The 26,423-nt window shown below is 31.1% G+C and overlaps 2 protein-coding genes and 2 pseudogenes across 4 annotated transcripts; 3 read left to right on the top strand and 1 right to left on the bottom strand.

Moving 5' to 3' along the window:
• The first annotated feature begins 5,250 nt into the window (after positions 1-5,250).
• Positions 5,251-6,035, top strand: LOC111292117 (uncharacterized protein At5g65660-like; annotated as a pseudogene). Its single transcript, XR_016345572.1, has 2 exons — positions 5,251-5,609; positions 5,705-6,035. The product of XR_016345572.1 is annotated as an uncharacterized protein At5g65660-like (transcript).
• A 4,210-nt stretch (positions 6,036-10,245) lies between these two features.
• Positions 10,246-11,107, top strand: LOC111292819 (uncharacterized protein At5g65660-like; annotated as a pseudogene). The gene is made up of 2 exons (XR_016345571.1): positions 10,246-10,608; positions 10,705-11,107. The product of XR_016345571.1 is annotated as an uncharacterized protein At5g65660-like (transcript).
• Positions 11,108-16,863: 5,756 nt separating this feature from the next.
• On the top strand, positions 16,864-19,825 carry LOC111292343 (uncharacterized). Its single transcript, XM_022884669.2, has 2 exons — positions 16,864-17,662; positions 18,912-19,825. Exons 1-2 carry the CDS (start codon positions 16,973-16,975, stop codon positions 19,668-19,670), a joined length of 1,449 nt encoding a protein of 482 aa, XP_022740404.2. The 5' UTR covers positions 16,864-16,972; the 3' UTR covers positions 19,671-19,825.
• A 2,110-nt stretch (positions 19,826-21,935) lies between these two features.
• On the bottom strand, positions 21,936-23,785 carry BHLH093 (beta HLH protein 93). The gene is made up of 5 exons (XM_022885177.2): positions 23,641-23,785; positions 22,875-23,467; positions 22,527-22,697; positions 22,259-22,426; positions 21,936-22,158 (listed from the first exon to the last, which is right to left on the bottom strand). Exons 2-5 carry the CDS (start codon positions 23,451-23,453, stop codon positions 22,072-22,074), a joined length of 1,005 nt encoding a protein of 334 aa, XP_022740912.1. The 5' UTR covers positions 23,454-23,467; positions 23,641-23,785; the 3' UTR covers positions 21,936-22,071.
• Positions 23,786-26,423: the final 2,638 nt, after the last annotated feature.

The following is a 26,423-nucleotide window of genomic DNA, read 5'->3' as shown; positions in this document are numbered from 1 at the left end:
AAGACTATAGATTTGAAGTCTTGATACATAAGATGGGGTTTCTCTAGTCATGTAACTCAACTAATGGAGTACCTTTTTTCCCTTTAATTGGTTACAAGGCGGTCAGTTAACTTTTATAATTCCTATATGCATTTTTTTTTTAAATTTTTAATCTATTTTTAAATCTCTTATCTTATTATATATCTAATTAAAAAAGATATTACACACTTAAATTCTCTTAAATCCGTAATCTCTAAATATCAAATTTAATAATATGCTAATTGATCCTAACGATAGCGTAATTCCTATATGAATCTTATTAGCCAAATTTCGTTGTTTTCTTCCTCTTTTAGCCCCCTTCTCTTTACGGTTGAATATTGATCATTGGGTTAAGTTGTAAAAGGGCCGCCCAATTCCAATAGCCCACCTCAAGTTCATCCATGGGAATCCTATCAACTTGACAAGCCCACCACAAGATTTTTCTGGTTTTTAATTTGGACCTCTGTTATAATCCCCACGACTAGATAAACACAACTTCGAAGTGCGTCTAACTGTTCCTCTTCTGCCGTGTAATTATTTTTTTACATTTTAAGTATGGTAGGGATTCTGATGATATCTCTCACAAAACAACAAAAACATTACATTTTGTTGTCGAACAAACATAAAGACATCGGAATAACTGTACATAACATTTGTTATATTTTGGTTTATGGATTGAGAACCTGTCAATTTGAGGTCAAATTTTTACAAATTTGATAGAGATAATCATGGTTAGAATGATAATGTAAAACCAAGAAATCAAAGTTAATTCAATAATGCTTAAATATTTTAACCAAATTCGTTATATTTTTTACCCACTTTCCAATTCTACTAAACCCAATATTACTATCTTCAAATCAAGTGGATCTTCGGTTTGACACTTCACTTAGTCGCCAGCCACCTTGGCAAATCATCGTTACTTTCATGTTGACTTAAACATTTTAATTGTCAAAAAAAAAAAGAAAAGGAGAATCATTCTGCTTGTTGTGCTTTTAATTGCCTTTGATGTGCTTTGCCCTGTTTCAAGTGGCTTCACCAATGAACTCCACTTGAGCCACTAAGGAATGGGTCAACAAAAACATTAAAACCCGTTTTACCGAAGTTAATGGGATATTAATATAATTACGTAATCAAACATAATATTATAGACTATGATAGTACTATTAGAATACTATTTTAAATTAGATATAATTACAATATAATTCTCTCTATTCGGTAAAATTTTTTTTACATAAATAAAATATTTTTATTTTTTACAAGTCTATGAATGGATGAACTACTTTTACTTGAAACAACCCATAATCAGTAATTTCATTCCTTGGATTATACTCCTTCTTTCTTTTTTGTTTTTTAATTTTTATTTTTGAAATATTTTAAAATTATGTCTTTTTTAATTATCTAAAATTCTTATTTATTATACTTTAAATTTATATTTTATTTTTATTTTTTTAACATTAAAAATGATTTCACTTTAATTTTATAAAAAATTTAAAATTAAATATATTGATTTAAAAAAAATGTGATAAAATTTAATACATGATAAATATTTTAGTACAAAAACAGTAATTTTCTTTTGCACGTGGCCCAGTCATGATTCCCACAAATAAATGATCTGACTGTCTCAGAGGTCAGGCCACCCAACTTAAACACTAGGAAAGCACGACCACTACAATTATCTCACGTCAAATCAATTTGGAATTGAATTGACATGTTAACCAAAACATAGTCTAATTGTCGCTTATCATGTTATATTTTATGCTATGTATAGGTAGACACATGCTATACCACGTGTGTATTAAAATTAATTTAAAATATAAATATTTACATTAATTTTAATTTATAAAATATTTTTATAAAATAAAATTATAAAATTTATTTAATCAAAATAAATAATATTTTATAAATTAATATGAATTGTATTATTATTTTTATAATTTACATGTCTTTATTAGTTTTTCCCAATAAGTAAATTCAAAATTTTGCATTTAAAATTCAAAAATTATACAATTAAATATTCCAACATTGCTTACATTCATCAATTTAGATAAAAATCTAATATCGTTAGTCAAATAAATAACGTGTCAAAATAATTAATAAAAACATATTGCATATTTAAAAAAAAGTATCAAATGAGCATATCATTCACAATTTTATTAAGGGTTTTAGATACATCATTAATTTCACATGTAAACTAATAGACATAAATAAAATTGAAATACTTAATTATAAATTATAAATTTTAAATATTAAATTAAATTTTTAATTTTAATTTAAGTATCAAATGTTTAATTAACTAAAAAAATATTTTTTTTAACCTAAATAAGGTCTATTATTATTCATGTTTGTGACATGAAGTATTTCGAAAAAATAGTATAATTTTTATAAATTATAATTTTAATTTTTTTTTTAAATTATCAAATATGATATATTTTATTTTGATTTAAAATTTTAAATAATTTATTTATGTCAAATTTTTTTTATAAAATTTTTTTTTAAGTACCTAATCTATCCTATTTCTTACCCTGCTCCTTATCTGTCCGAAGTTTATTAAGAGAGTAGAGCATAGGTAACGGAGGAATGGGTATATATGTTGATGTGACAGACACACAAGGACCATTAGCAGAAATTCAAGTAACAGGTAGAGATAAGTATGAACGTAGCTAGCTAGCTAGCTTATAGGAAAGGCAGTTTATACGATTTGATGTGTATATATGTTGATGTGACAGACACCCAAGGATCAGTAGCAGCAATTCAAGTAGCAGTTAGAGATAAGTATGAGCGTAGCTAGCTAGCTTATAGGAAAGGCAATTTATACGATTTGATGTTTTAACTACAATTTACTGTTAAGCCCTTCAATTGCAGTTGATGTAAAGCTGAAGCAGATGGGCCTACTGCCACCTGAAGGATACAAAATTTTAAGTTCAGCATTTGTAGAGAAGGCGTGGAAACTGGTCTTTTTTTAATGATCTTTCAGGCACCTGATGCTGCAAATTATTGAGTAATGACAATGAGATTAAATTGTTGACCATAATATGGTGCATATTTGCATGAATGGAGAATTTATTTTGATTCCCTCTGGCTAAATTGTTCTCATTCTTCTTCAAATAAACCAGTAATTACATTTGTTTGATTCCTGTCCTTGGATGGTTTGTACTGATTTGGGTTTATATTGCACAAACAAATTTTCTTTTCAACAAGATTGTTAAATTGAATCTGAATAGCTAGTGTTAAAAACTGAACCCGTTGGCATGAGCTAAAAAATGGGTTAGTTATAATCTCTAACACATCATTCATGGTCATGTGAAGATATTTATGACACATCATTGAGGAAAACTTACAAAATAGAAGTCCGATTTATGACTCTGACAGTGAAAATTTTCTGGAGTGCAGGAAACTGACATGGCTGATGGTCCCATTTCACAATAGGTAGAGTTGGCTATCAACATTTCCTACGCAGGATGAACTATTCCATCTAAATCGATGTCCCCAAAAGAGACAAAAACTTATAAAATTTAGCACACGCACATTCTTTACTGAACCTGTTTCAACGGTTTTGCCCCTTCCCTGGTCCCAAGATCAACAAGAAGGACCAAGAAGCTGCATGTTATTCTGACAGTTGGTAGTGGCCATCCAGGCAGAAATCAAGCACTATACATTCATAACCTTCTAATGAGGTAGGCTTGTGTCACTGTGTTTCTAGCAGATAAACCAGAAAGTATGAAAATGACCTGCAGATAGTCTACTGACCTTTTTCTAGATAGAAACTACCTGTTTCTTAGTGTACCATAGGACATATGAAGCTTTATCCTGTTAGATAACAAATCAAAATTTGAAACTCTAACTACAATAAAATCTCTTATAATTTTATAAATATAGCAAGATACAGATATCAAAATATTTGATAAATAATGGAATTAAACTATTTTCTAGTTTGTACCAAACTACGTTGAATACACTGAACATTCCAAAATTTTGATCTTTCAAAGAAATCTGATTTTTGTTTAACTACATAAGATGAAGCAAGCAAGTCAGTTTCAACAAGTAAAGAAACTTATAGCAGTCAGTATCATGAAGAAAAATGTGGGGATAGATTTTCCGTTCTGTATATTTTTTTGGTGGGTAAAAGACAGCTGGAATCTTTTTTAAGCATTTCAAATTTGAATTCTACACGCCATATCTTCTCTAAAGATTTTCATAGTCACCAGGATGTCCTATGAGAATTGTCTCTTAAAAAATTGCTATTACTATTATTTTATGATCGGGTCTTTTTTTTTTTATTTTTTGATTGGAACTTTCTCGTATCGGAAACTTCCTGCAATTTCTTCAAGTTTCACTTTGCTGTAAAAGATGTTTTAATTCACACTCGTGAACCAGAAAAAATCAGGGAATTATTGTATGACATGAAAGGAAATGACCCAAGTAATTGCTTCTCAATATTTCTTTCTTCTTGCTCTTTGGTTTGGTTTCTAATTTTGCCCATCAAGAACTTCAAAAGGCCAAATACCCCTAACATCCGTCTTGCTGTGGGACCAATCGTCCAGGACCCCAGTTCCCTTTCATTGGCAAAAGGCTGAGCTTGATTTACAAAGGGTGAAGCTTAATATCAACTGGTTGAAAAAAAAAAATCCTAGATTACAACAAAGTATAATCCTCTGTCCGGACAAACTGAAGATATTTTAAGGGTAAACCACTTTCTAATGTTCTATAATTATTGTGGCTAAGACATAATTAATGGTAGTTGCAAAAATTGAATTTTGCGGATTTTAAAGTACAACAGTTGTCAAACTTAATCCTTTCAAAACACAAGTAGCTTGGTGCCGTCCATAGAATGATAAGAGCAGTTTTCCTTACAAAAACACCAAAAGGCAAAAGTGCAACAGAGTAAGACCAGCGTTACAGCAAGCTCAAGTTGACAGCCAATGGACCTTTTTTTTTTGTTCTGAATTTCCCATTTTTGGTTTCACATCGTTATACACGTACTGCTTTCTCCGACCCCAAATAAATTCTTTCTTCCTTTCCCCAACACGCACGCAAAACCCAAGGGATCTTTACTGCTTTAGCTTTTAACCTTTTATTTATTTATTTATTTATGGGTTGCACCCAACAAGTTGGATCCCACCTAATCCGTACCCTGGCCGGATCCTAAGGGCATTTTTCGTTGTTCCTTTTCCACGTACACAATAACACAACCTTCCCTTCATTTTATAAATCCCCCCCACTCATTCCCTCAGTACGATACTATGTTTTTCAACGCCACAATTTGAATGTTCTTTCACCGTAGTTTCTTTCTTCTTTCATACGTATGAGAGAAGGAGCAAAAGCAACAAGAAGTAGTTGTTCATCATCAAGAAAGAATATATGTGATGGAGAGTCAGTCTCTTTCCCCACCCCACGTTGATGCATCCCGACCGTCCGTCGGGTTTCCTCTAGGCACGGCTCTGCTGTTAATTTTCATTTTCGGCTTGAGTGGCATCGTCTCCTGTTGCTACCACTGGGACAAGCTCATGTCACTCCGTCGGTCTTTCTTCGATGGCACGCATCCCGATGAGGATATCGAAGCATTGCCCTCGAAGTCTAAGCCTGAGTACATGGTAAATTTTCTCTCACCTTAGCTTAATTATTCATGCTAAAAAATGGTTTCTATACTTTTGATGCTCAACCTCCATTTGGAGTTTCTTCTATTCAGGATTTAAAGAAAAACCAGAGCGAAAGCTTGCCTGTCTTAATGCCAGGAGATCAGATCCCAAAGTTCATAGCATTGCCGTGTCCTTGTGAACCTCCACGGCAAGACAAGGTTGACAGTACAAAAGCCGCCCAATCCGCAGCGTTTTCCTGTGCCTTTGCATTAGCAAGTTGAGAATTTGTTGTACATATTGGACTATTAGATTAAATTTTTTTTTCACCTTTGAGTTTTTTGAGAGAAAGAAAAAAAAATGAAAAGGGTAGGTAGGAATCTTTGGATGCCTGGTAGAACATGGTTCAATTTGAATAGTGTTAACGGTTACAGTTTCTGGCTAGTCAAGTGTATCAGGAGTAGTAAAATTTATTATGCCATTATTCCCACAAGGAAGAAGGTTACAATTGTTATGTCAGTTGGAAAATGAAATGGTTTAATGAAGTTCTTATGCATTACTGAATTACCCAAAAGTAGAAAAGAGAAAAAAAAAAAGGGGAAAAAGAAAATCCCAAGGTCCTGGTTCAGAGATATTTTCTTTTCTTTTACCTAAATTTACAGTTTGTTTTCAACACTTAATTATAAGAAGAAAACTGTTAAAAATTAAGTCCATTTCTCTTGACTAACAGGGTAGCCAACTCTGTATCTTCCAGCCTACTACTTCCTGGAAAATATCGTTTCTCTACTTTTAGCAATGCCCAAATTTATCTATTTGGGGTTAGTCAGGTGGAGCCTTGCCTAAGATTTTAACCATAGCTAGAATTGCCAATGAGAGGGCAAACCTTTTTTTTCTGGGTTGGAAACAAGGTAACCCTTATCTGTGAAGAATCAGTGCATGTCTTTGTCAAAAATTAGGCAAACCTGTAAGCTTTTACAAATATTCTATTGTAAGTAAACTTACAAGCCAAGCAAAACACAGTTGCCTTGTTAATGATGATTGGTAAGTGCATCAAATCTTTTGGTACAGCAAGATTAAGTCTTACATTTAGAGAATTAAAACATGAGCAGGGGCAGAAAATTGCTGATAAACCACTTAATTATATGGTCTGCAATTTCCTAGAAACTGCTGTCAATCGGGAGCTATAGCATTTAGCAGGTAACTATAGAAACAATGAAATTGGATTTTTAACCAAAAATATCTACCATCAATCAATATTCACTTAGATTTTACACTTCAAGGAAAGAAGAAAAGATTGGGAGCTAAGGGTTTAAGTTTCTTCCTCATCTTTTTGAGATGCAGTACGGTCTTTCGGACACTTTTTATGCTTGTATGTTTAGAAACTTGAGTTCATATCAGATTGAGATTGATTTTTTAACTTTACAATTAGGCTAATAAATTTAATCATAATTTATTTCGTTATTTGTTATCTTTAGTATCAAACATAATAAAAAAAAATTTTTTCTTCATATTTTTTCATTCCCTTTATTGTTTGCATCCAACATAAAAAATAATGTTAAGGAATTAAATTGAAATCTACGAGTTTGTGATATCAAAAAATAAAAATGTTCTATAAGAAGTAAAGATTTATTTGGTTGAATAATAAAATAAAAATAAAAATTATTATTATTATAACTGTAATTATTATAGTTAAAAAAATTCATAAAAAATTTATATTAAATAAATTTAAATAAAATTAATATTTAAATTCAATTATACCCCGTTAAAAGTGCATTAAAATCCAAAATCCCCAATCAGCCATTTTTCAATTGTTTTTAGCCGCTTTGAATGCCGCAAATCAAGCTCGATCTCTATCTCTCACCCTGATGACCAAATTTCACTATTTGAAGCACTGAGTTGCTTTTGATTCTCTTTTCCCCCACCGTCCCCAACAGTTCAACACTGACAAAAAAAAAAAAAAGGAGTTTGTACTGCTTCCGTGATGATGCAGCTTTCACTTTCGCATTTTTTCTTGTCATCAGCACTAATCAGCACTGTAAGCTTTTCTTTCCCTTTTTAATTTGACAACCTTGTGCGTTTTGGGTGAGCACTCTTTTGATGCTCAAACAAAATACAAATAAAAATTTTATAATGTCCCCACTCCCCATTTCGCTAGCTAACCTTTACATGGATGGGTTCGGAAATTTTTTTTTTTTGTAAGTGTTTATTTATAATATATATATAAACTATTTATAAATTTATTAAATTTGTTAAAAATATTTAACAAAACTTTTAAGTGTTAAAGAAATTTTTTAATTTTTTTAATTATTAAGCATATGTGTACACCTTGATCCAAAAGGTGAATTATTTAGGTGCATATAATTAGAAGTGATAACAATTTAAATCGAATTGATTGATTTTTTTCGAATAATATATAATATTATATATTTTCAAATTTTGATTTAATTTTTAATTATTTTTTTAAATTGATTCAGTTTGAATTAAATTTTATTAGTTTGATTTAATTTATTTATTATTTTTTAAAATTTGTTTTTTTATTTTTTGCATATTATTTTAATATAATTTTAAATATATAAAAAGTTAATAAAATATATATTTTATTTTTTTCGATTTTTTATATCTTAATATGAAAAATTGATTCGAATTAATATATATTTAATATTTGATTTTAATTTGAATCAAATAAAAAAATTAATTTGATCCGAATTAAATATTATAATTTTAAATTTATTTTTTATTTTTTAATCCTATCCATAATAAACATGTTCTATCATTCTTGTTTATTCTTTTAAAAAACATTTTAATAGTTAGAATTTAAAATTTTAATTATAAGTTTGGACTTGAATTTTATGAAAAAGAATCGTTTTCTCGGATCTTTCTATCATGTTCATCTTTACCAACTTCATTAATTACAAGCGTAGATTATTGATTAATCATATAAAATCCCAACCGCCAAGCTGTAATTTTCCCAATGTGGTAGTTTTCCGATCGTCTCCTTTCAATTTTCTTTCGTTTTCCTTCTGTCCAACCACCTACAAAACTACAAAAATGTAAACAGACATGATTTTGGCCGCCATAAAAGCAGCTCCCTAATATTCAAAGAAATTTGAGTGAAAAAGTAGGATTTGTAAACGTACGGTTGATAAGCATCCTTATCCAATGGGGACCCTGTTCTTCAGCAAAATCACATGGGACAGGCCTTTCATGGACAATCCTTGGTGGATTCCCACCGGTCTTATCCCAACTGTTGGATGATGATGTAAAATTCAATTATTTTATTTTTATTTTTTTGTTATTGTTGATGATAAAATTTTAATGTCTTAATCCAAGTTTTTAATTTTTTTTTATTACTTAACAAGGATAGAAGTATCCTTTTGTATAAATTATTTTAATTTTTTTTATTTAGTGTACCATAAGACATATGAATTATTCAATTCTTCCCAGCTTTATCCTGTTAGATAACAAATCAAAATTTGAAACTCTAACTACAATAAAATCTCTTATAATTTTATAAATATGGCAAGATACAGATATCAAAATATTTGATAAATAATGGAATTAAACAATTTTCTAGTTTGCACCAAGCTACATTGACTACACTGAACATTCCAAAATTTTGATCTTTCAAAGAAATCCGATTTTGTTTAACTACTTATGATGAAGCAAGCAAGTCAGTTTCAACGATTAAAAAAACTTATGACAGTCAGGATCATGAAGAAAAATGAAGGGATAGATTTTCCTTTCTGTATTTTTTTTTTGCGGTTAGAAGACAGCTGAAATCTTCTTAAGCATTTCAAATTTGAATTCTACATGCCATATCTTATCTTCTCTAAAGATTTTCATAGCCACCGAGATGTTGCTTTCAATCATAGGAGAACTGACGCCTAAAAAATTGCTATTACTATTATTTTATGATCGGATCTTTTTTTTTTTTTCTTGGAACTTTCTTGTATCGGAAACTTCCTTGATTTCTTCGAGTTTCACTTTGCTGTTAAAGATGTCTTAATTCACACTCGTGAACCAGAAAAAATCAGGGAATTATTGTATGACATGAAAGGAAATGACTCAATTAATTGCTTCTCAATATTTCTTTCTTCTTGTTCCTTGGTTTGGTTTCTGATTTTGCCCAACATGAACTTCAAAAAGCCATATACCCATAACATCCTCTTGCCGTAGAACCAATAGTTCAGGACCCCAGTTTCCTTTCATTTGGCAAAAGGCTGAGCTTGATTTACAAAGGGTAAAGCTTAATATCAACTGGTTAAAAATTAAAATCCTAGATTACAACAAAGTATAATCCTTTGTCCGGACAAACTGAAGATATTTTACGGTAAACCACTTTCCAACGTTATATAATCCTTTGTTCTGAATTTCCCATTTTTGCTTTCACATCTTTACACAAGTACTGCTTTCTCCGACCCCGAACAAATTCTTTCTTCTATTCCCCAACAATCACGCAAAACCCAACTGATCTTTTTACTGCTTTAGCTTTTAACCCTTTTATTTATTTATTTATTTATGGGTTGCACCAAACAATTGGACCCCACCCAATTCCGTACCATGGCCCGGATCCCAAGGACATTTTTCGTTGTACCATTCCATGGACACACTAACGCAACCTTCCATTCATTTTATAAATCCCCCCCACTCATTCCCCTCCTCGATACAATACTATTCTTTTTCAATGCCATAATTTGCATGCTGTTTGACCGTAGTTTCTTTCTCCTTTCATACGTATGAGAGAAGGAGCAACAGCAACAAGAAGCAGTTGTTCGAAAGAGTATATGTGATGGAGAGTCAGTCTCTTTCCCCACCCCACGTTGATGCATCTCGACCGTCCCTCGGGTTCCCTCTTGGCACGGCTCTCCTGTTAATTTTCATTTTCGGTTTGAGTGGCATCTTCTCCTGTTGCTACCACTGGGACAAGCTCATATCACTCCGTCGGTCTTTCGCCGATGGCACGCATCCCGACGAGGATATCGAAGCATCTCCCTCGAAGTCTAAGCCTGAGTACATGGTAAATTTTCTCTCACCTTTGCTTAATTAGACATGTTAAAATATGGTTTCTATACTTTTTGATGCTCAACCTCTATTTGGTGTTTCTTTTATTCAGGATTTAAAGAAAAACCAGAGCCAAAGCTTGCCTGTCTTAATGCCAGGAGATCAGATCCCAAAGTTCATAGCATTGCCATGTCCATGTGAACCTCCACGGCAAGACAAGGTTGACAGTACAAAAGCTGCCCAATCCGCGGCGTTTTCATTTACCTTTGCATTAGCAAGTTGAGAATTTGTTGTACATATTGGACTATTAGATTAAATTTTCTTTTTCACCTTGAGTTTTTTGAGAGAAAGAAAAAAAAATGAAAAGGGTGTGTAGGAATCTTTGGATTCCTGGTAGAACATAGTTCAATTTCAATAGTGTTCACAGTTACAGTTTCTGGCTAGTCAAGTGTATTAGTAGTAAAATTTATTATGCCATTATTCCCACAAGGAAGAAGATTACAATTGTTATGTCAGTTGGAAAATGAAATGGTTTAATGAAGTTCTCATGCATTACTGAATTACCCAAAAGTAGAAAAGAGAAAAAAATGGGAAAAAGAAACTACCCAATGTCCTGGTTCAGAGATATTTTCATTTCTTCTACTTAAATTTACAGTTTATTTTCAGCACTTAATTGTAAGAAGAAAACTGTTAAAAATTAATTCTATTTCTCTTGACTAACAGAGTCGCCAATTCTGTATGTTTCCAGGCTACTACTCCCTGGAAAATATCGTTTCTTTACTGTTAGCAATGCCCAAATTTATCTCTTTGGGGTTAGTCAGGTGGAGCCTTGCCTAAGATTTTAATTATTAGCTAGAATTGCCAATGAGAGGGCAAACCTTTTTTTTCTGGGGTGGAAACAAGGTAACCCTTATCTGTGAAGGATCAGTGCATGTCTTTGTCAAAAATTAGGCAAACCTGTAAGCTTTTACCAATATTCTATTGTATGTAAACTTACAAGTCAAGCAAAACACAGTTGTCATGTTAATGATCATTGGTAAGTGCATCAAATCTTTTGGTACAGCAAGATTACGTCTTAAATTTAGAGAATTAGAGCATGAGCAGAGGCAGAAAATTGCTGATAAACCACTTAATTATATGGTCTGCAATTTCCTGGAAACTGCAGTCAATCGGAATCTGTAGCATTTAGCAAGTACTAACTATAGAAACAAAGAAATTGGATTTTCAACCAAAAATATCTACCATCAATAAATATTCACTTAGATTTTACAATTTAATAAAAGAAGAATAGATTGGGAACTAAGAGTTCAAGTTTCTTCATCATCTTTTTGAGATGCAGTACGGTCTTTCGGACACTTTTTATGCTTGTATGTTTAGAAGCTTAGTTCATATCAGATTGAGATTGATATTTTAACTTTACAATTAGGTTAATAAATTTAATCATAATTTATTTCGTTATTTGTCATCTTTTGTATCAAACATAATAAAAATATTTTTTTCTTCACATGTTTTCATTCCCTTTATTTTTTGTATCCCACATAAAAAATAATGTTAAGGAATTAAATTGAAGTCTCCAAGTTTGTGATATAAAAAATAATAATAATATTCTATAAAAAGTAAAGATTTATTTGGATCAATAATAAAATTAAAAATAAGAATTATTATTATAACTGTAATTAAAAAAAATATTATAATTACAATTAAAAAATTCATAAAAAATTATATTAAATAAATTTAAGTGAAATTAATATTTAAATTCAATTATACCCCGTTAAAAGTGCATTAAAATCCAGAATCCCCAATCAACCATTTTTCAATTGCTTTTAGCCGCTTTGAATGCCGCAAATCAAGCTCGATCTCTACCTCTCACCCTGATGACCAAATTTCACTATTTGAAGCACCGAGTTGCTTTTGATTCTCTTCTTCCCCACCTTCCCCAACATTCCAACGCTGACAAAATGGGAAAAAGGTGTTTGTACTGCTTCCGTGATGATGTTAAGCTCCAGTAGATGCCGCTTTCACTTTTGCATTATTTCTTGTCATCAGCAGTAATCAGCACTGTGAGCTTTTCTTTTCCTTTTTTAATTTGACTACCTTGTGCGTTTTGGGTGAGCGTTCTTTTGATGCTCAAACAAAATACAAATAAAAATTATGTGATGTCCCCACTCCCCAGTTTGCTAGCTCACCTTTACATGGATGGGTTCGGAATTTTTTTTTTTAAATTTTTTTTAAGTGTTTATTTATAATATATATAAATTATCGATAAATTTATTAAATTTGTTAAAAAATAAAAAAAAAACCTTTTAAGTGTTAAAGACAAAATTTTTCTTTAAATTTATTTATTTTTTAATTATTAAGCATCTATAGACATCTTGATAAAAAAAAAGAATTATTTTGATGTCTATAATTATAAGTGATAACGGTTTAAATCGAATTTAATTTAATTTTTTAAATAATATTATATATTTTAAAAAATTATCTAAATTTTAATTGATCTTTTAAAAGGTTTGTTTAATTTGAATCAAAATCTATTGGTTCGGTTTGATTCACTTATCATTTTTTAAAATTTATTGTTTTGTTTTTTATATTATTTTAATATAATTTTTAATATATTTAAATAGATTTATAAATAATTATGATTATTTTTATTTCATAAAAATTTAAAAAATATATACTTTAATTTTTTTAATTTTTCATATTTTAATCTAAAATTTGATCTAACTTAATATATATTTAATATTTTATTTTAATATGAATCAAATGAAAAAAATCAAATTGACCCGGAACTAAACATTAGAGTTTTGAATTTATTTTTTATTTTTTTGATTGTTTTTCATCCTATCCATAATAAACATGTTCTATCATTCTTGTTTATTCTTTTAAAGAACAATTTAATAGTTAGAATTTGAAATTTTAATTATAAGTTTTGGACTTGAATTTTGTGAAAAAGAAAAACATGTTCTTGGATCTTTCTATCATGTTCATCTTTACCAACTTCATTAATTACAAGCGTAGATTATTGATTAATCTTTAAAATCCCACTGCCAATTTGTAATTTTCCCAGTGGGGTAGTTCTACGATCGTCTCCTTTCAATTTTCTTTCGTTTTCCTTCTGTCCAACCACCTACAAAACTACAAAAATGTAAACAGAGATGATTTTGGCCGCCATAAAAGCAGCTTGGTCCATTGCGTTCCCTAATATTCAAAGAAATTTGAGTGAAAAAGTAGGATTTGTAAACGTACGGTTGATAAGCACCCTTATCCAATGGGACCCTGTTCTTCAGCAAAATCACATGGGACAGAGCCTTACATGGACAATCCTTGGTGGATTCCCACCGGTCTTATCCAAACTGTTGGATGATGATGTAAAATTCAATCATTTTATTTTCTTTTTTTTAACATCGTTTATTATTATTATTATTGTTGTTGATGATAAAATTTTAATGTCTTAATCTAAGTTTTTAATTTTTTGTATTACTTAACAAGGTTAGAAGTATCCTTTACTTTTGTATAAATTATTTTAATTTTTTATTTGAATGATCTTAAAATTACATTTTTTTTTATTTTATGCATTTAAAATTTAAATTTTTAAATATTTTTTGTAAGATCTGAATTTGGATTGATAAATGAAGAGAAATTCGCTTCCTACCATCATAATTGACATTTATGATTTGGTTAATGACTATTACTTTAATTATCAATAAGTGATTAGTTTAATCGGTTAAAATCGTTCTTTTCGACGAAGAGATTTTGAATTCGAATTTTATCAGTGGTCATTTGGAATATACGACTTGCTATCAGTGATTAGTTTAATCGGTTAAAATCGTTCTTTTCGACAAAAAGATTTTGAATTCGAATTTTATCGGTGGTCATTTAAAATATACGACTTGCTATCAGGTATGACAGCAACTTATCTACTCTCGAATTTTTTTTATAAAAAAAATCAATAAAAAAAAGATAATAAATGGAAAGAGAGTTATTGATTTTAATTTATTACATATGGGCTTTCATGGTGGATTTTAAGTGCACTTTTGATTAAGAAAAAAAAATCTTTAAGTCTTCAACTAATCACTAAATCAAAGAAACTAGCTTTATTTATTCACTAAACTAATCTTCTTTTTGAATAATTTTAAGAGCACATTTCTACATTGATATAATGTATTCAAGATTTAACTTTTGAAGTATTTCTTGTAAGAATCCAACTTTGATGAAAAAAAAAAAATCTAATTTTTTACCAACTAATTTAACTTTTGTAGGTTTTTGTGATTTTCTTTGCTAGAGTGGTAGATTTTTTTGTTGGATCACTCTCAATTTGTGCTTTGTGATGTTCATGCAATAATAGTAAATTAAATATATATTTTTTGAAATAAATATAATTTTATCATTATATTATAATTCGATATTGAATTTTATCATTATATTTTAAATTATGTTAAAATTTATTACGATAAATTTTTTATTTACTTTTAAACAAAAAATTCTAAAACCCAACTAAACAACTCATGTAACTATTTTTTTTTATTTCTCTCAAAATATAATATTGATAAATAAATACACAAATTATATCATTTTAAGCCACATTGCCAATTGGAAAAGGGACAAAACAATACCCTTACCCCCAAATCAAGTAAAGAAAGGTTAGGTTTTTGGCTGCAATTCTTGAAGCTGATAATGTTGATGTGGTAGGGTACTAAAAGCAAAATATTATTACCACTTACATAAAAAGTAGTAGTTGTAGTGGAAATCCATGTGAAAAGTTTAGTTTATATATCATCAAAAGCTGAAACCTAAACATTTTTTTTCTTTTTTTTTTCTTTTTTTTTTCTCATATTTTTCCTTCAATTTTCATGGTACAAAGTGGATTGGCTAAAACTAGTTTTTTTTTTTTTTTCAACCAAAATTTTCACTAAAATTATACGCTTTTCCATGTCAGCATGAAGGGTAAATTAATACTTCCTCTATCTCATTTTCTATTTGGAATGTCCCAAAATTATGTCATTTTTTTAAATATTTAAAATTTTTATTTTTTAATATTTTAAAATTATTTTTATGATTTTTTTATTTTTTTGATATTAAAAATCATGAAATTTTAATTTTATAAAAAAATTTAATTTTGATATTAAATACATTAAAATCAATTTTTTTTTTAAAACTTCATAAAAGTCAATAGCGCTCAAATAATTTGAGACAGAGGGAGTAGATGTTAGTGACCATTAGGCAGTAAGTTGATAATTTAATTTAACATTTTGATGTAAGGGTAAGGTTTTAAGTGGTCAACCGATCAAAATTAGGTAGATATATAATTGTTTTCTTTTTGCTGCTTTTCATGAAATATTTATTATATTAATCTTATTTTGCAAGGGCAAAGTCATTAATAGATTTTTTTTTTAATAAAAAAGGGATCATTTTGAATATTAAAATTTGAATTATAAATTTGATGAATATTATTTTTATAAATTTATAAATCAATTAAATTAAATTCTAATTAAGTTTATTACAAAATGTCAACGTACTTCAACATATGTTTCATGTGATATCATATCCTCATATTTTAAGCTTTTATTAGTCACTCGTCCTATCTTGAGGATAAGATTCTAACAATGCTGAAAACATGGATTCTGTTGTTTTCTAACGATGTGTCTCTCATGTTCCATATCTCCTTATGATATTTTTATTCAGTAGTATGAAAATTTTGACCACTTTGGCTAGGAAAATATAGGGTTACTCAATATAAATCCGAGTTTATCGTTATTGCTTTTCAATACACTCAATTTTATATTCATGTATGTGAAGAAAAAAATCAACATCATCGTCGTCATCATCATGGATTATCAATTGAATATAAGTATGAGCTTATCATTTGTTTTTCTTTTATTAACCATTGTGGTGAAAATTATACACTTTTGTTATCATAAAGCATCGGCCTTGCTACTTTATATAATGGAAACTAATACTACTACAATTTGTTAGTGCCCACGAAAAGGTAACAATTCAATGACTAAATTGAAATAAACTTTCAATTTCATTGTCAATTGTTAATGTTCTTGGACCACAAAACGAAAATTTTTTAGTGTCCTACTGCCACCTTCCTTTTCTTTATTTATTTTTTATTTTCAATAAAATTTCCCTGAAAATCTGTAGTATGAAGTGGATGAGATTTTTTTTTTTTTTTTTTTATCAGCTGGGTTTTCTTGTAGTTGAAAATGTAAGGGAAAACATATAGCCCAATCTCATTGGGCCTGCCAATGTCACACGTGTGCATTCTGGCACTTGTGAAGCTCACTTCATGATCTAAAGTCTGGCTTGACTACCTAAATTTGAATAGCGAGAGCATATCCATTTTCCCTCCGAAAAAACGCACGAGCATGAGCTGATAAAAAATGGGAAGGGAAGGCGACCAAGTGTTTGCAAAAATGCTAACGAGAAACTCCGTTTCTAAAGCCCCGCAACCCAACCCTCTCCGTAGATCCCCAAGGCTTCTCAATCAAAAGACTCCCACAAAATCAAAAGATTTGAATGCCCCAAAGGGCAAATCCAAGGAAAACCCCTCTTGCTCCACGGAGAGAATTCCCAAGAAAGCGGTAAAACCAAGTAAAGGTTCAACAAATTGTGTGAATTCAACGTCTCGGTTTCGAAGATCTCCGAGATTGAACAGTGTATCAAGTAAACTTTCAACAAATGGTGTGAATTCGACGCCTGGGTTGCGAAAATCTCCAAGATTGAACATTGGATCTTTGTCTAACAAGCCAGAGGAAAGCAAGTTTGTGGAGACAAAGAAGGTTGAATGTAGGAAAACCAATGGAGGATCGTTGGATGATGAGAAAAGGAAAGTGGAGAGGAAGGCAAGGGAACTTTGTGTTGGTTTGAATGCGGTTGTGGATGAAAGGAGAGAACTTTGTGAAATAAGTGAAGATGTTGGGGTTGAGAGAAAGAGAAAGAGGAAGAGGAAGCCGGGCGAGAGAGGTGATGCGAATGATCAAGGTTGGACAAGGGATCAAGAATTGGCTTTGCAAAGAGCCTATTTTTGGGCCAAGCCCGCGCCTGATTTTTGGAAGAAGGTTTCAAAGCTGGTATGTTTTCCATTCCTTGATATCCTGATTTTAATTTCTTGGATTTTTATTGCATAATGTTGTAGATTCTTTGAATTAGGGATTATAACGTTGTGATGAAAAGCTCCATTCTTGCATTGTTCTCTACTTTTTTTTGAGAATGCCTAAGTTAAAGAAAGAAAAAAGAGCAATTTAGCACAATTAAATCTGTTTCTGAAGTTTCTTCAACAAAACAACTTTCATGCTTATTGGTTGATAGTTACTGTCTCAGTGAAATTCATCTCAATTTTTTTCTTCATTTCACTTTCCATCTACTAACTTTAGTTTTATCTTGATGATCGCTGTAATGCTTACATTTGAGGTAAAAGATCAAGGAGGTAAAAGTAGAGGTACTAGTTGTTTTATGGTGAAGCTTCTTACCCACTGATTATTCTTAAAGCTAAAAGCATATGTGTATTTATGATGTTTTCCAAAATATACTAAGGGTGAAATTTGGACTTATATGCTGCTTGTATGTTTTGTGTGTTTCCTATATGTTGAATATTGTTTAATTATTCATGAAAATGCATATTGTTATGAACTTAGGATTTTTTTTTTTTATGATTTGACATTGTCTCAGTCATGCTTGGCATTTTATCTCAATAAAATAATTATTTGGTTATGCTAGAATCATGTGTACTGCTAGTCTAGTTCTGCAATTGGAGTCCCTGAATTAGGGCTATTTGAGTGAGAAACAGATCTGCCATTCCAAAGTTGGATGAATATCTATGGATAAAATATTGAATATAATCTGTTGCTTCACTGTCAAGTTTTGTCGTTATGGAAAACATAACATTCTATAAAGGAAAGGAAGGAAAATCAATTATAACTCTACAGCATTACATTCAGTTTTGTTACATTATGCTCCGTTTAGATGTGAATGACTATTCATAAATTTATGCTCCATTTGGTTGGTGCTTTTGTTTTTTATTTTTTTGCTATTTGTCCCTTATTTTTAGTTCTTTTTTATTTTATTTTATTTTTACTTTCTATTGGAAAGAGCAAAAAAGTAGAAGTACAAACCAAATGGAGCCTTACTAATTAGTTTCTACCTACGTAAATCTAATCTTATCCAAAGATTTCCTGCTGTGATGCATTTTGGTCTCAAATAGTCTTGCATTTGCTCGTATGCTTTAAGTTTTGGCTTATATACTTTATATGCTGAGTGGTTTACCTTTAATGAAATTTTCCAATACTCAGAACTTAATTACCGGTCAAAAATCTATTGCAGGTGCCAGGAAAATCTGCACAGGATTGCTTTGATAAAATCCACTCTGACTGTTTAATGACAATTCAACCCCAGCCTCGGTCCAGGGAAAAAAGAAGGAACTTGTCGCCCATCGAACTTTTGTCATTGTCTGCAAGCAAACCGCTTAAACGCACTACGCCTAGGAATAAAAGGCCAACGTGCAGTAAACAGAAAATCCATCTTGTACAGAAAAAAATGGTGAGACATTTGTTGCAAAAGCATTATCATGTGGTCCAAGGTGATGAAGCAGATCTATTCTCTATTCTTGAGCCCGAGACAAGTCCATCTATGCATATGCTTCCAAATGTTATGCTTTCCACCCCAAACACTTTATTGGAAAAACAGGGATTTCTCCAGAAGTGTCATGAGATATCTTCTCCTGGTCCTAAGAAGCACCATTCAAAACTTGGTAACTCTTGTACAGGAGCCCTTATTAGTCCCCCAGTATTGAAGCAGATTAAAAATAGGGTCTTACATGAAAAGTACATTGACCAGCTACATAGCAGGGAAGCTAAGAGAAAAGCACGGGCAGAAAAAGAAGTTTTTGGGCAGGAGAATAGGGAATCTATTCAAATTCAGAAAATCGATAAGGTTAGAGCAGCAAAAAATGCATTGGTTTCTGATGCAAGATATGTTATTAACCAGCTACAACATCAGCAGACCTCTAGTGTTGACAACTCTTTGGATTTGGATTATGATGATTATGATGATAATGATGATGAAGGTGAAGTTCAGCTTTAACATTTCTTTTAGTTGTATGAAACTCTGATGTAAATAGCTTGCTAATTATGGCTGTCGTATGTAGCTGCTGACATTTGAACCTCTTGTTTAGCCACATTTCAGTTATGGAGATTCTATTTTGTAAATTTGTTTCTAATACTAATCTCATTTTTTTCTCTAACTTTTTCGGGCATTAGGAAGGGTTTCTGATAGATGTTAAAGGTTCCACAACTGGTGTTTTGTATGCTACGACAAACGGGAGAATGTTAAAAACATTTGCAATAGAATTTTGTCATAATTAATACTACTATGAAGAAATTGTGTACCTGGTAAACGGAAATTTAGACCAAAAAAAATGAAAAAAAGATAAGAGACATGTACTTTAGCAAATGGGGACAAGTTACAAATTCAAGTACGACTACAATATTGGTATTCTTCTATAAAAAAGCTTTGTGATTTGCCCAAAAGAAGAGAATAAACAGAATAACAAAGCAACATAATTATCTTAACCAGCCCTATTCTTTCCTTGGTGGTTGTACACGTTGTTACCTTAACCGAGTGAAGTGAGAACAAAAAATAAAGCGAAGATGAAAAGAATAGAGAGTTCATCTTAGTTCAAGGAATGTAGCAGTAGAACTCTAAACATGTCAATGCATCTAAAATCTAGCAACCTAAAGTTGCCTATATGGCATTTTAAATAGTAGCAGTCTTATTCCCTGATCAGTTAATTCTAATGCAGATTGCAGCTAAACATCAGCAACTTATAGAATTGTTAAGAAAGTTTATATGAGACTTAACGTGTCACTTAAAATGGATTCCCTTTCAGCCCTTGTCTAGTATGTTCTTGGTAGGATGTCTGAAAATGATAGGGTCTTATTCTGTGAAAATGCTTTGATATTTGGTTGCCACTTTCCGTTTCGATTATGGAATGTAGATTTAAGAATTGTGGAAATCTGGAAATCATGCTTCTAGGAATTATTCTATGTGAAACAAATAAACCATGATATGGAAAAGATTGCAACACATTTAAGACTACAGAAGATTTTACTAGTAGTTCTAGTTTCTAGCTTCTGCAACAAGGGATTCTGTATACTGAATTGCTGTTACTGATTCTTACTGTGCAGTATGCAGAGCATCAGATGCTTATTATAAGGCTGCTCTTCTACTGCAACTAGATTCTCTTGCTATACATGATTTCAATGTGGAATCTATGTTTCTTGTAAGCTTTAAAGGGTTCCACCTCTGTAGCTGATTCCTCTCCAACATACCTAGGTAACCTTCTTGATTTAGTTTAATCATAATTTGTTGAGCAAGGAAAAAAAAAGAGAAACCATGCTGAGAATCAATATTTCTAGGTACAGAATTTCACACTGGAAAACATAACAGTCTCTCCATTGTTCTTGCTCTCTATCTCTCTCTGTCTTAGTCATTATATACCCTTTTATGTCATCATGCTTCTGCTGAATACAAGATTCAGCCTTGCATTTGGACATCTTGATTGTGGCTAACGGTTAAAATGCTACTACCACTACATTTGGTTAGATTAGTTTAAAATTTCTAATTTTATTTGTACCAAATGGATTGACAATAAAAGAGGGAAAAAAAAAAAAAAACAGAAGAAAATAGGATTTATAACAAGAAAAGTGAGTTTGCACATGTGCAATGGTTGTCACGGGCTTAGATTGCATTGGTTTAGTGGCATGAAAGAAGTCAGTAGTCACAGTTTCTTTCTCTCACCGCTTAATAATGAAATTAGTAATTAAACTGACATAGAGAGAACTGCTATTAGGACCAAAAAGTGGGAAAAGAAAACTTTGAGAAAGTAACCTATTTCAGATGAGTATCCTTATTAACTGTTGGTCTATTGCTGATAATTTCATTTGTAGAAATGATGTTATTGATGTGTCTATTTGCTTTTCCTGGTAAGCATCGCTTAGCAATAGTAGCATATCAGATAATTTTCAAGACTAGGGCCAATAGGTCACCATCTATTGCCAATCTGAATTTCAATTATTGGTTGGTTTCTGCTGCAGTAATAGGAAATCAATGATTGAATTTGTAAGTTTAGGCAAAAAAACATTATTAGACCACTAATTTCTGTAAACATTTGCTCTGAATACATTCTTATTCCATTAAAAATATAAACAAAATTCTTTTTTTTTTTCAACTTAAAAAAAAAAACCTTTTTCGACCATTTAATATCCACCTATTGGAATAATTTTAGAGGAATAATGTTAGATGCTCCAACATGGGGTAGATAATTCATGGCAGGTTGTGAGATGGAACTGATGAACGAACAGTGCTTATTAATAAGAAAATGCTGTTACAGCTTCTCATTAGCAAATCCTTGAAGAACAAATACAGAGAAATTCCAATCTCTTTAGGGCTTTGTTTGGATGATAATCTTATTCTCCTTGTTATTCTACAGACATCTTCCTCCATAGCCTGCATTTCTGAATAATGCTTGCTTTATGTCTTCAGAACTCATCAATGTCCTTTGCTCTGCTACCTAATATATTAGAAGAAATACACATTATTGAAGAAAATACTGGTGAGTTTAAGACTTTCACATCAATGTAAATTCAGAAAATTAAGAAAAAGAAGCTTACCTCTGAACAAGAAGCTTGCATTGAAAAATCATTGAAGCAACTAATTACACACTGTTGAATCTCAAGGCCTAGTGCTTCCAATGTGTTTACTGTAGATAGGAGCAATCCTGGTTTGGTTGAGCAGCAGATATCAATTCGGGTATCGGTTTCTCTCCTCTCTACATCAAACTGTGTTTTCATTACATGAAAAGAAGTTCAATAGAGGAACAAAGTCTTCAATTACTTGTTCATTTAATGGTTAATGCAGAACTAAAGCAGAAATCTCTACCTTGGGGGAATTTCTCACCAATACTTCATTTGGCTTTAGCTCCTTCAGGTTGCTCATCAAACTCACTTGATTACTACCCACTTTTGTTTCTTTTTCCTGCAGCTTATTGATCCTTTCTAGAAGCTCTTTCATGTAATCTATGGCATCTCCAAGTATAGATGTTCTGTCCATCTGCTAATGTTCACATTCTTCTGTTAGTTGCAGAGCTCTTTCAACGTTACCAAAAAAAAAAAAAAATCCTGCTTGCTTTAAAAGATAGCATATATATAACTGAAATGCTACCAATATAATATTTTACTATTATGCTAAAAATGAAACTTTTAACAAATTAGAGAAAACCAGGGTCACCTTGCTGATCTTGGGTACTATTGATCTGAGCATTGAAAGCCGGTCATTTAGTCGCTTCCTTCTCCTTCTCTCCGCCATGAGATTTTTTGAGGGCTGACCACTTAATCTCTTTGTCTTAGTCTTTTTCTCTTCAAACAAGCCCATGTTAAAACCCTGAATGTTGCTGGTTTGCTCCATCTCAACTTTGCAGCTACTCTTTCTTTCTCCCAAGCTGTGTTGACAATCACTGCTGAGAAGACCAAACTCTTCATCATCAACCATTGATGGGTAGTCTTCTTGAGCAGCTGGAAAAGGAGATGTGTCATTCTTGGTATATGAAGAATCCAACCCTGGCACTGTAAATCCATCAGCAAAGGGGTAGGGTTGATCACTGAAAGGACATTCAAAGCTGGGGTTTTCAGTGGGTGTGGAGAATCCTACATAGGAAAGATTTGATGTAGCCAAATTTGGATTCTCATCAAAAAAATCAAAGTTCCATCCATTAGGGAGGAACTCAGTCACCCCAGTTGAAAAAGTGGTCCAGCTGTCTCTTCTTGGAGCCATTAACTCCTCCAAGAAACCATGCTGTGAGAGCTCCATTTCTCTCTCCCTCTCTTTGAAAAAAAAAAAAAAAACTCTCTATGAGAACTGATCCACACAGAAAAGCTGAATAATATGAAGTTGCACCAAGTTAGAATATATAAGTAAATGATACTAGTTTCTCATTATAAATGCATTACACCAAAAAAAACCTAAAGATTAAAAATGGGAATCTGCTTCTTTCTACCTCTCAAGGTGAATTCATGTCTTTTTCACCGGAATTATTACCAATCAGACAAACTTAATATTTTAATTCCCATCCCCCTGAAGAGCTTTGACCCACAAACCTGTCTTAACCGAAAAACGATGGCTTAGCATCATACTCTGTCAGCGTCTTTTGTTCATTTCATAACGCTTTTTTATTAGTATTATTACTACTAATATGATCATCAGAAAATCAGAAATAATGCAAACTTTTTCTCTTTCTGTCTCTTTCTTTCTATTGCTTATTTGGTATCATAAAGGAAAAAAAATAAATAATGTTTCTTCATCATCAGGTCCCATGCATCAATGCCCCATAAACATAGGCTTGATGTGCCTTCCGGGTTGTTCCTTTTTCACTTTTTTCTCATGGCTAGGGAGAGAAAATATTATCCCTAAATTGTGTCTTTAGTTTGACATTAACAATTAATTGATGCTATATTTCTTTCTTTCTGGCCACTTGATATTATCCAAATTCTATTTGACCCTGTAAATGAAAATGACAGCAAACAAATTTCATAGGCATATATGCTATCTTCTTTTGCAATCAAACTACAACAGAATACATATATAATTTCACAGGCATCTTTTAGGAAAATAAAATTGGTATTTATTATAACTTTTTGTTTTTACTTTCAAATGCTTTTAGATAAATTTATGACTCACCATTAATGTTTTATATATATAGCAGTAACTTCAAGCCTTTTTTTTTTTTTTTTTGTGCTTCTTGATCTAGTGACAAAAAAGCCTAAAGGAAGACATTAGAGTATGAGTTTGAACTAAGCCACCCCCTTCTCATTTTCATGTAATAGGACGTTATCTTTCTTTGAACCAAAAAAAAAAAGAACTTCAAGCCGTTTTTTAGGTTACTGAAAAACCATTCCATTCAGGGGAGAAAGTTGATCAATTTGAACAACAAATTTTCAATTCCCTTTCCTTGATATAAACACAAATTGGAGTACAATCAATCAAGCGAAACTTACTAGAAGAATGTGTAACTATAATTTTTTTTATAAAAAACAATATATCTTGCTAATTACACTCGCGATGAGATACCATATATTAAATATAAGTATGTGTTCGATATAAATATTTTACACTATTGATAATTTTTTACATTTAGAATCAAAGTTCATATATGAATAGTGAAGTGTTCATCAAATGTCGAATATGGATATGCATTTAAGGGTACAATGAAGAGTTTGAATAACTAAGGGAAGAAATCATAAAATTGTAGATATTCGAATCATTAGTGATTTGGGCGCGAAGAAACATGGAAGCGTGTCGGATATTGGGAGCTAGCCAAATCACCTACATATATTATTACAGCAGTCGGAAGCACATGCCAAGTAAAATAATAACAAAATAAAAGAAGCAAAGGCTGCATCACCTAGAAAACCTAAGTTGTCTAACTGCTTATTGACAGTGCCTGGGGAGGACTGACGAGGCCTCCCTGTGAACCATATATGATACTTGAATCAACCATTTTTATGTGTCAACCTAATTAATTTTCGACCAACATTTTACATCATTTATCCAAATCCCAAAGGTAAAAGAACAGGAACATGTCACCATGATTTGTATGCTTTAGCTGTTTCATTGGTGATTTGCATCAACAGGGACTTCAAATAGCAGGGAAATAATGTCTGGAAGAAGGAAGAAGAGATTGCAGCTTTATGCATAGCAGCCTGATTGTAAGCTGATAACTGATCAATTTCAGAAGAGTTGGTACCATCTTAATACATAAATTTAATAACTAATGAGTTGCTCTATTATTCACAATAATGCTGTATCATTCTGAGTATATATAGATAATAATGGTCCTTTTTTTTTTTTTGCATATTTTCCAAATATAATGAATTGCAGTGTTCACTTCATATGTAATATTTCTATACTTCTTTTAATTAGTTTTCTTAATAATAATTCAAATGTAGTCTAAAAATTCTTTCTCTTTCTTTTTATGTATGCACTTAAAAACATCTAGCAAGAAATATATATTTTTTATATTTATGTATTTAATATTAGAGTTGATTTCGGAATTGAGAGTCTCAAGTTTGAATGTTAATCTTAACATAAAAGATAAAAAAATTGGAAATACAAAATATAGATATTAGTTTTTAATATATTAAATTTTATAACTATCAACTATTATATTTATTATAAATATCAACAAGTGGTTGGTTCAATCGGTTAATATCATTTTTCTCGATAAAAAAGTATTAAGTTCAAGTCTTGCTGGTGACCATTTGTTTGAGTCATCTCGAATGCACGACCTGCAGTTACTTATCTTAAGCTGTTAGGTATGACATATCTTACCCTGATCTGAGGGACTGAACAGTTTATCTACAATTAAATTTTTTTTTAATTATTATAAATTTAATTTTAATTTTAAAAAAAATACTAAAAACACGAGTTAGTAAAATGTAACAAAAAAATATTTTTTGAAGAGACATAATCAATTTTACTTTATTGCAACAAAATAAAAAAGTAGTTTTTGGAATTTCTAAGAGGCAAAATCATAGGAAACACAATTGTCAAGTAGCATAACAAGGGACAAAATGAGGAAGCCCAAGACCCATGTGAATCTTCTTACCTTAAAACAAGTGGCATTTTATTTTCCATCTGTTAAGCAACTTTCAATTTTCCATATAAGCCAAATTCTAGCTTATTAGCTTTACTAAAATATTACCTTTCTTTTTTCTTTTTAATATACCATAAATAATTATTTTTTGTCTTTCAAAGTATGGTAGGCTGTCAAAGGAATGTGAC

Source organism: Durio zibethinus, chromosome 10, assembly GCF_047325235.1.
Source record: "Durio zibethinus cultivar Kanyao isolate XHJ-2024 chromosome 10, ASM4732523v1, whole genome shotgun sequence".
NCBI classification, from domain to species: domain Eukaryota; kingdom Viridiplantae; phylum Streptophyta; class Magnoliopsida; order Malvales; family Malvaceae; genus Durio; species Durio zibethinus.
The sequence above is the reverse complement of the archived record's forward strand: the minus strand, read 5'-3'. Positions and strand labels throughout refer to the sequence as shown.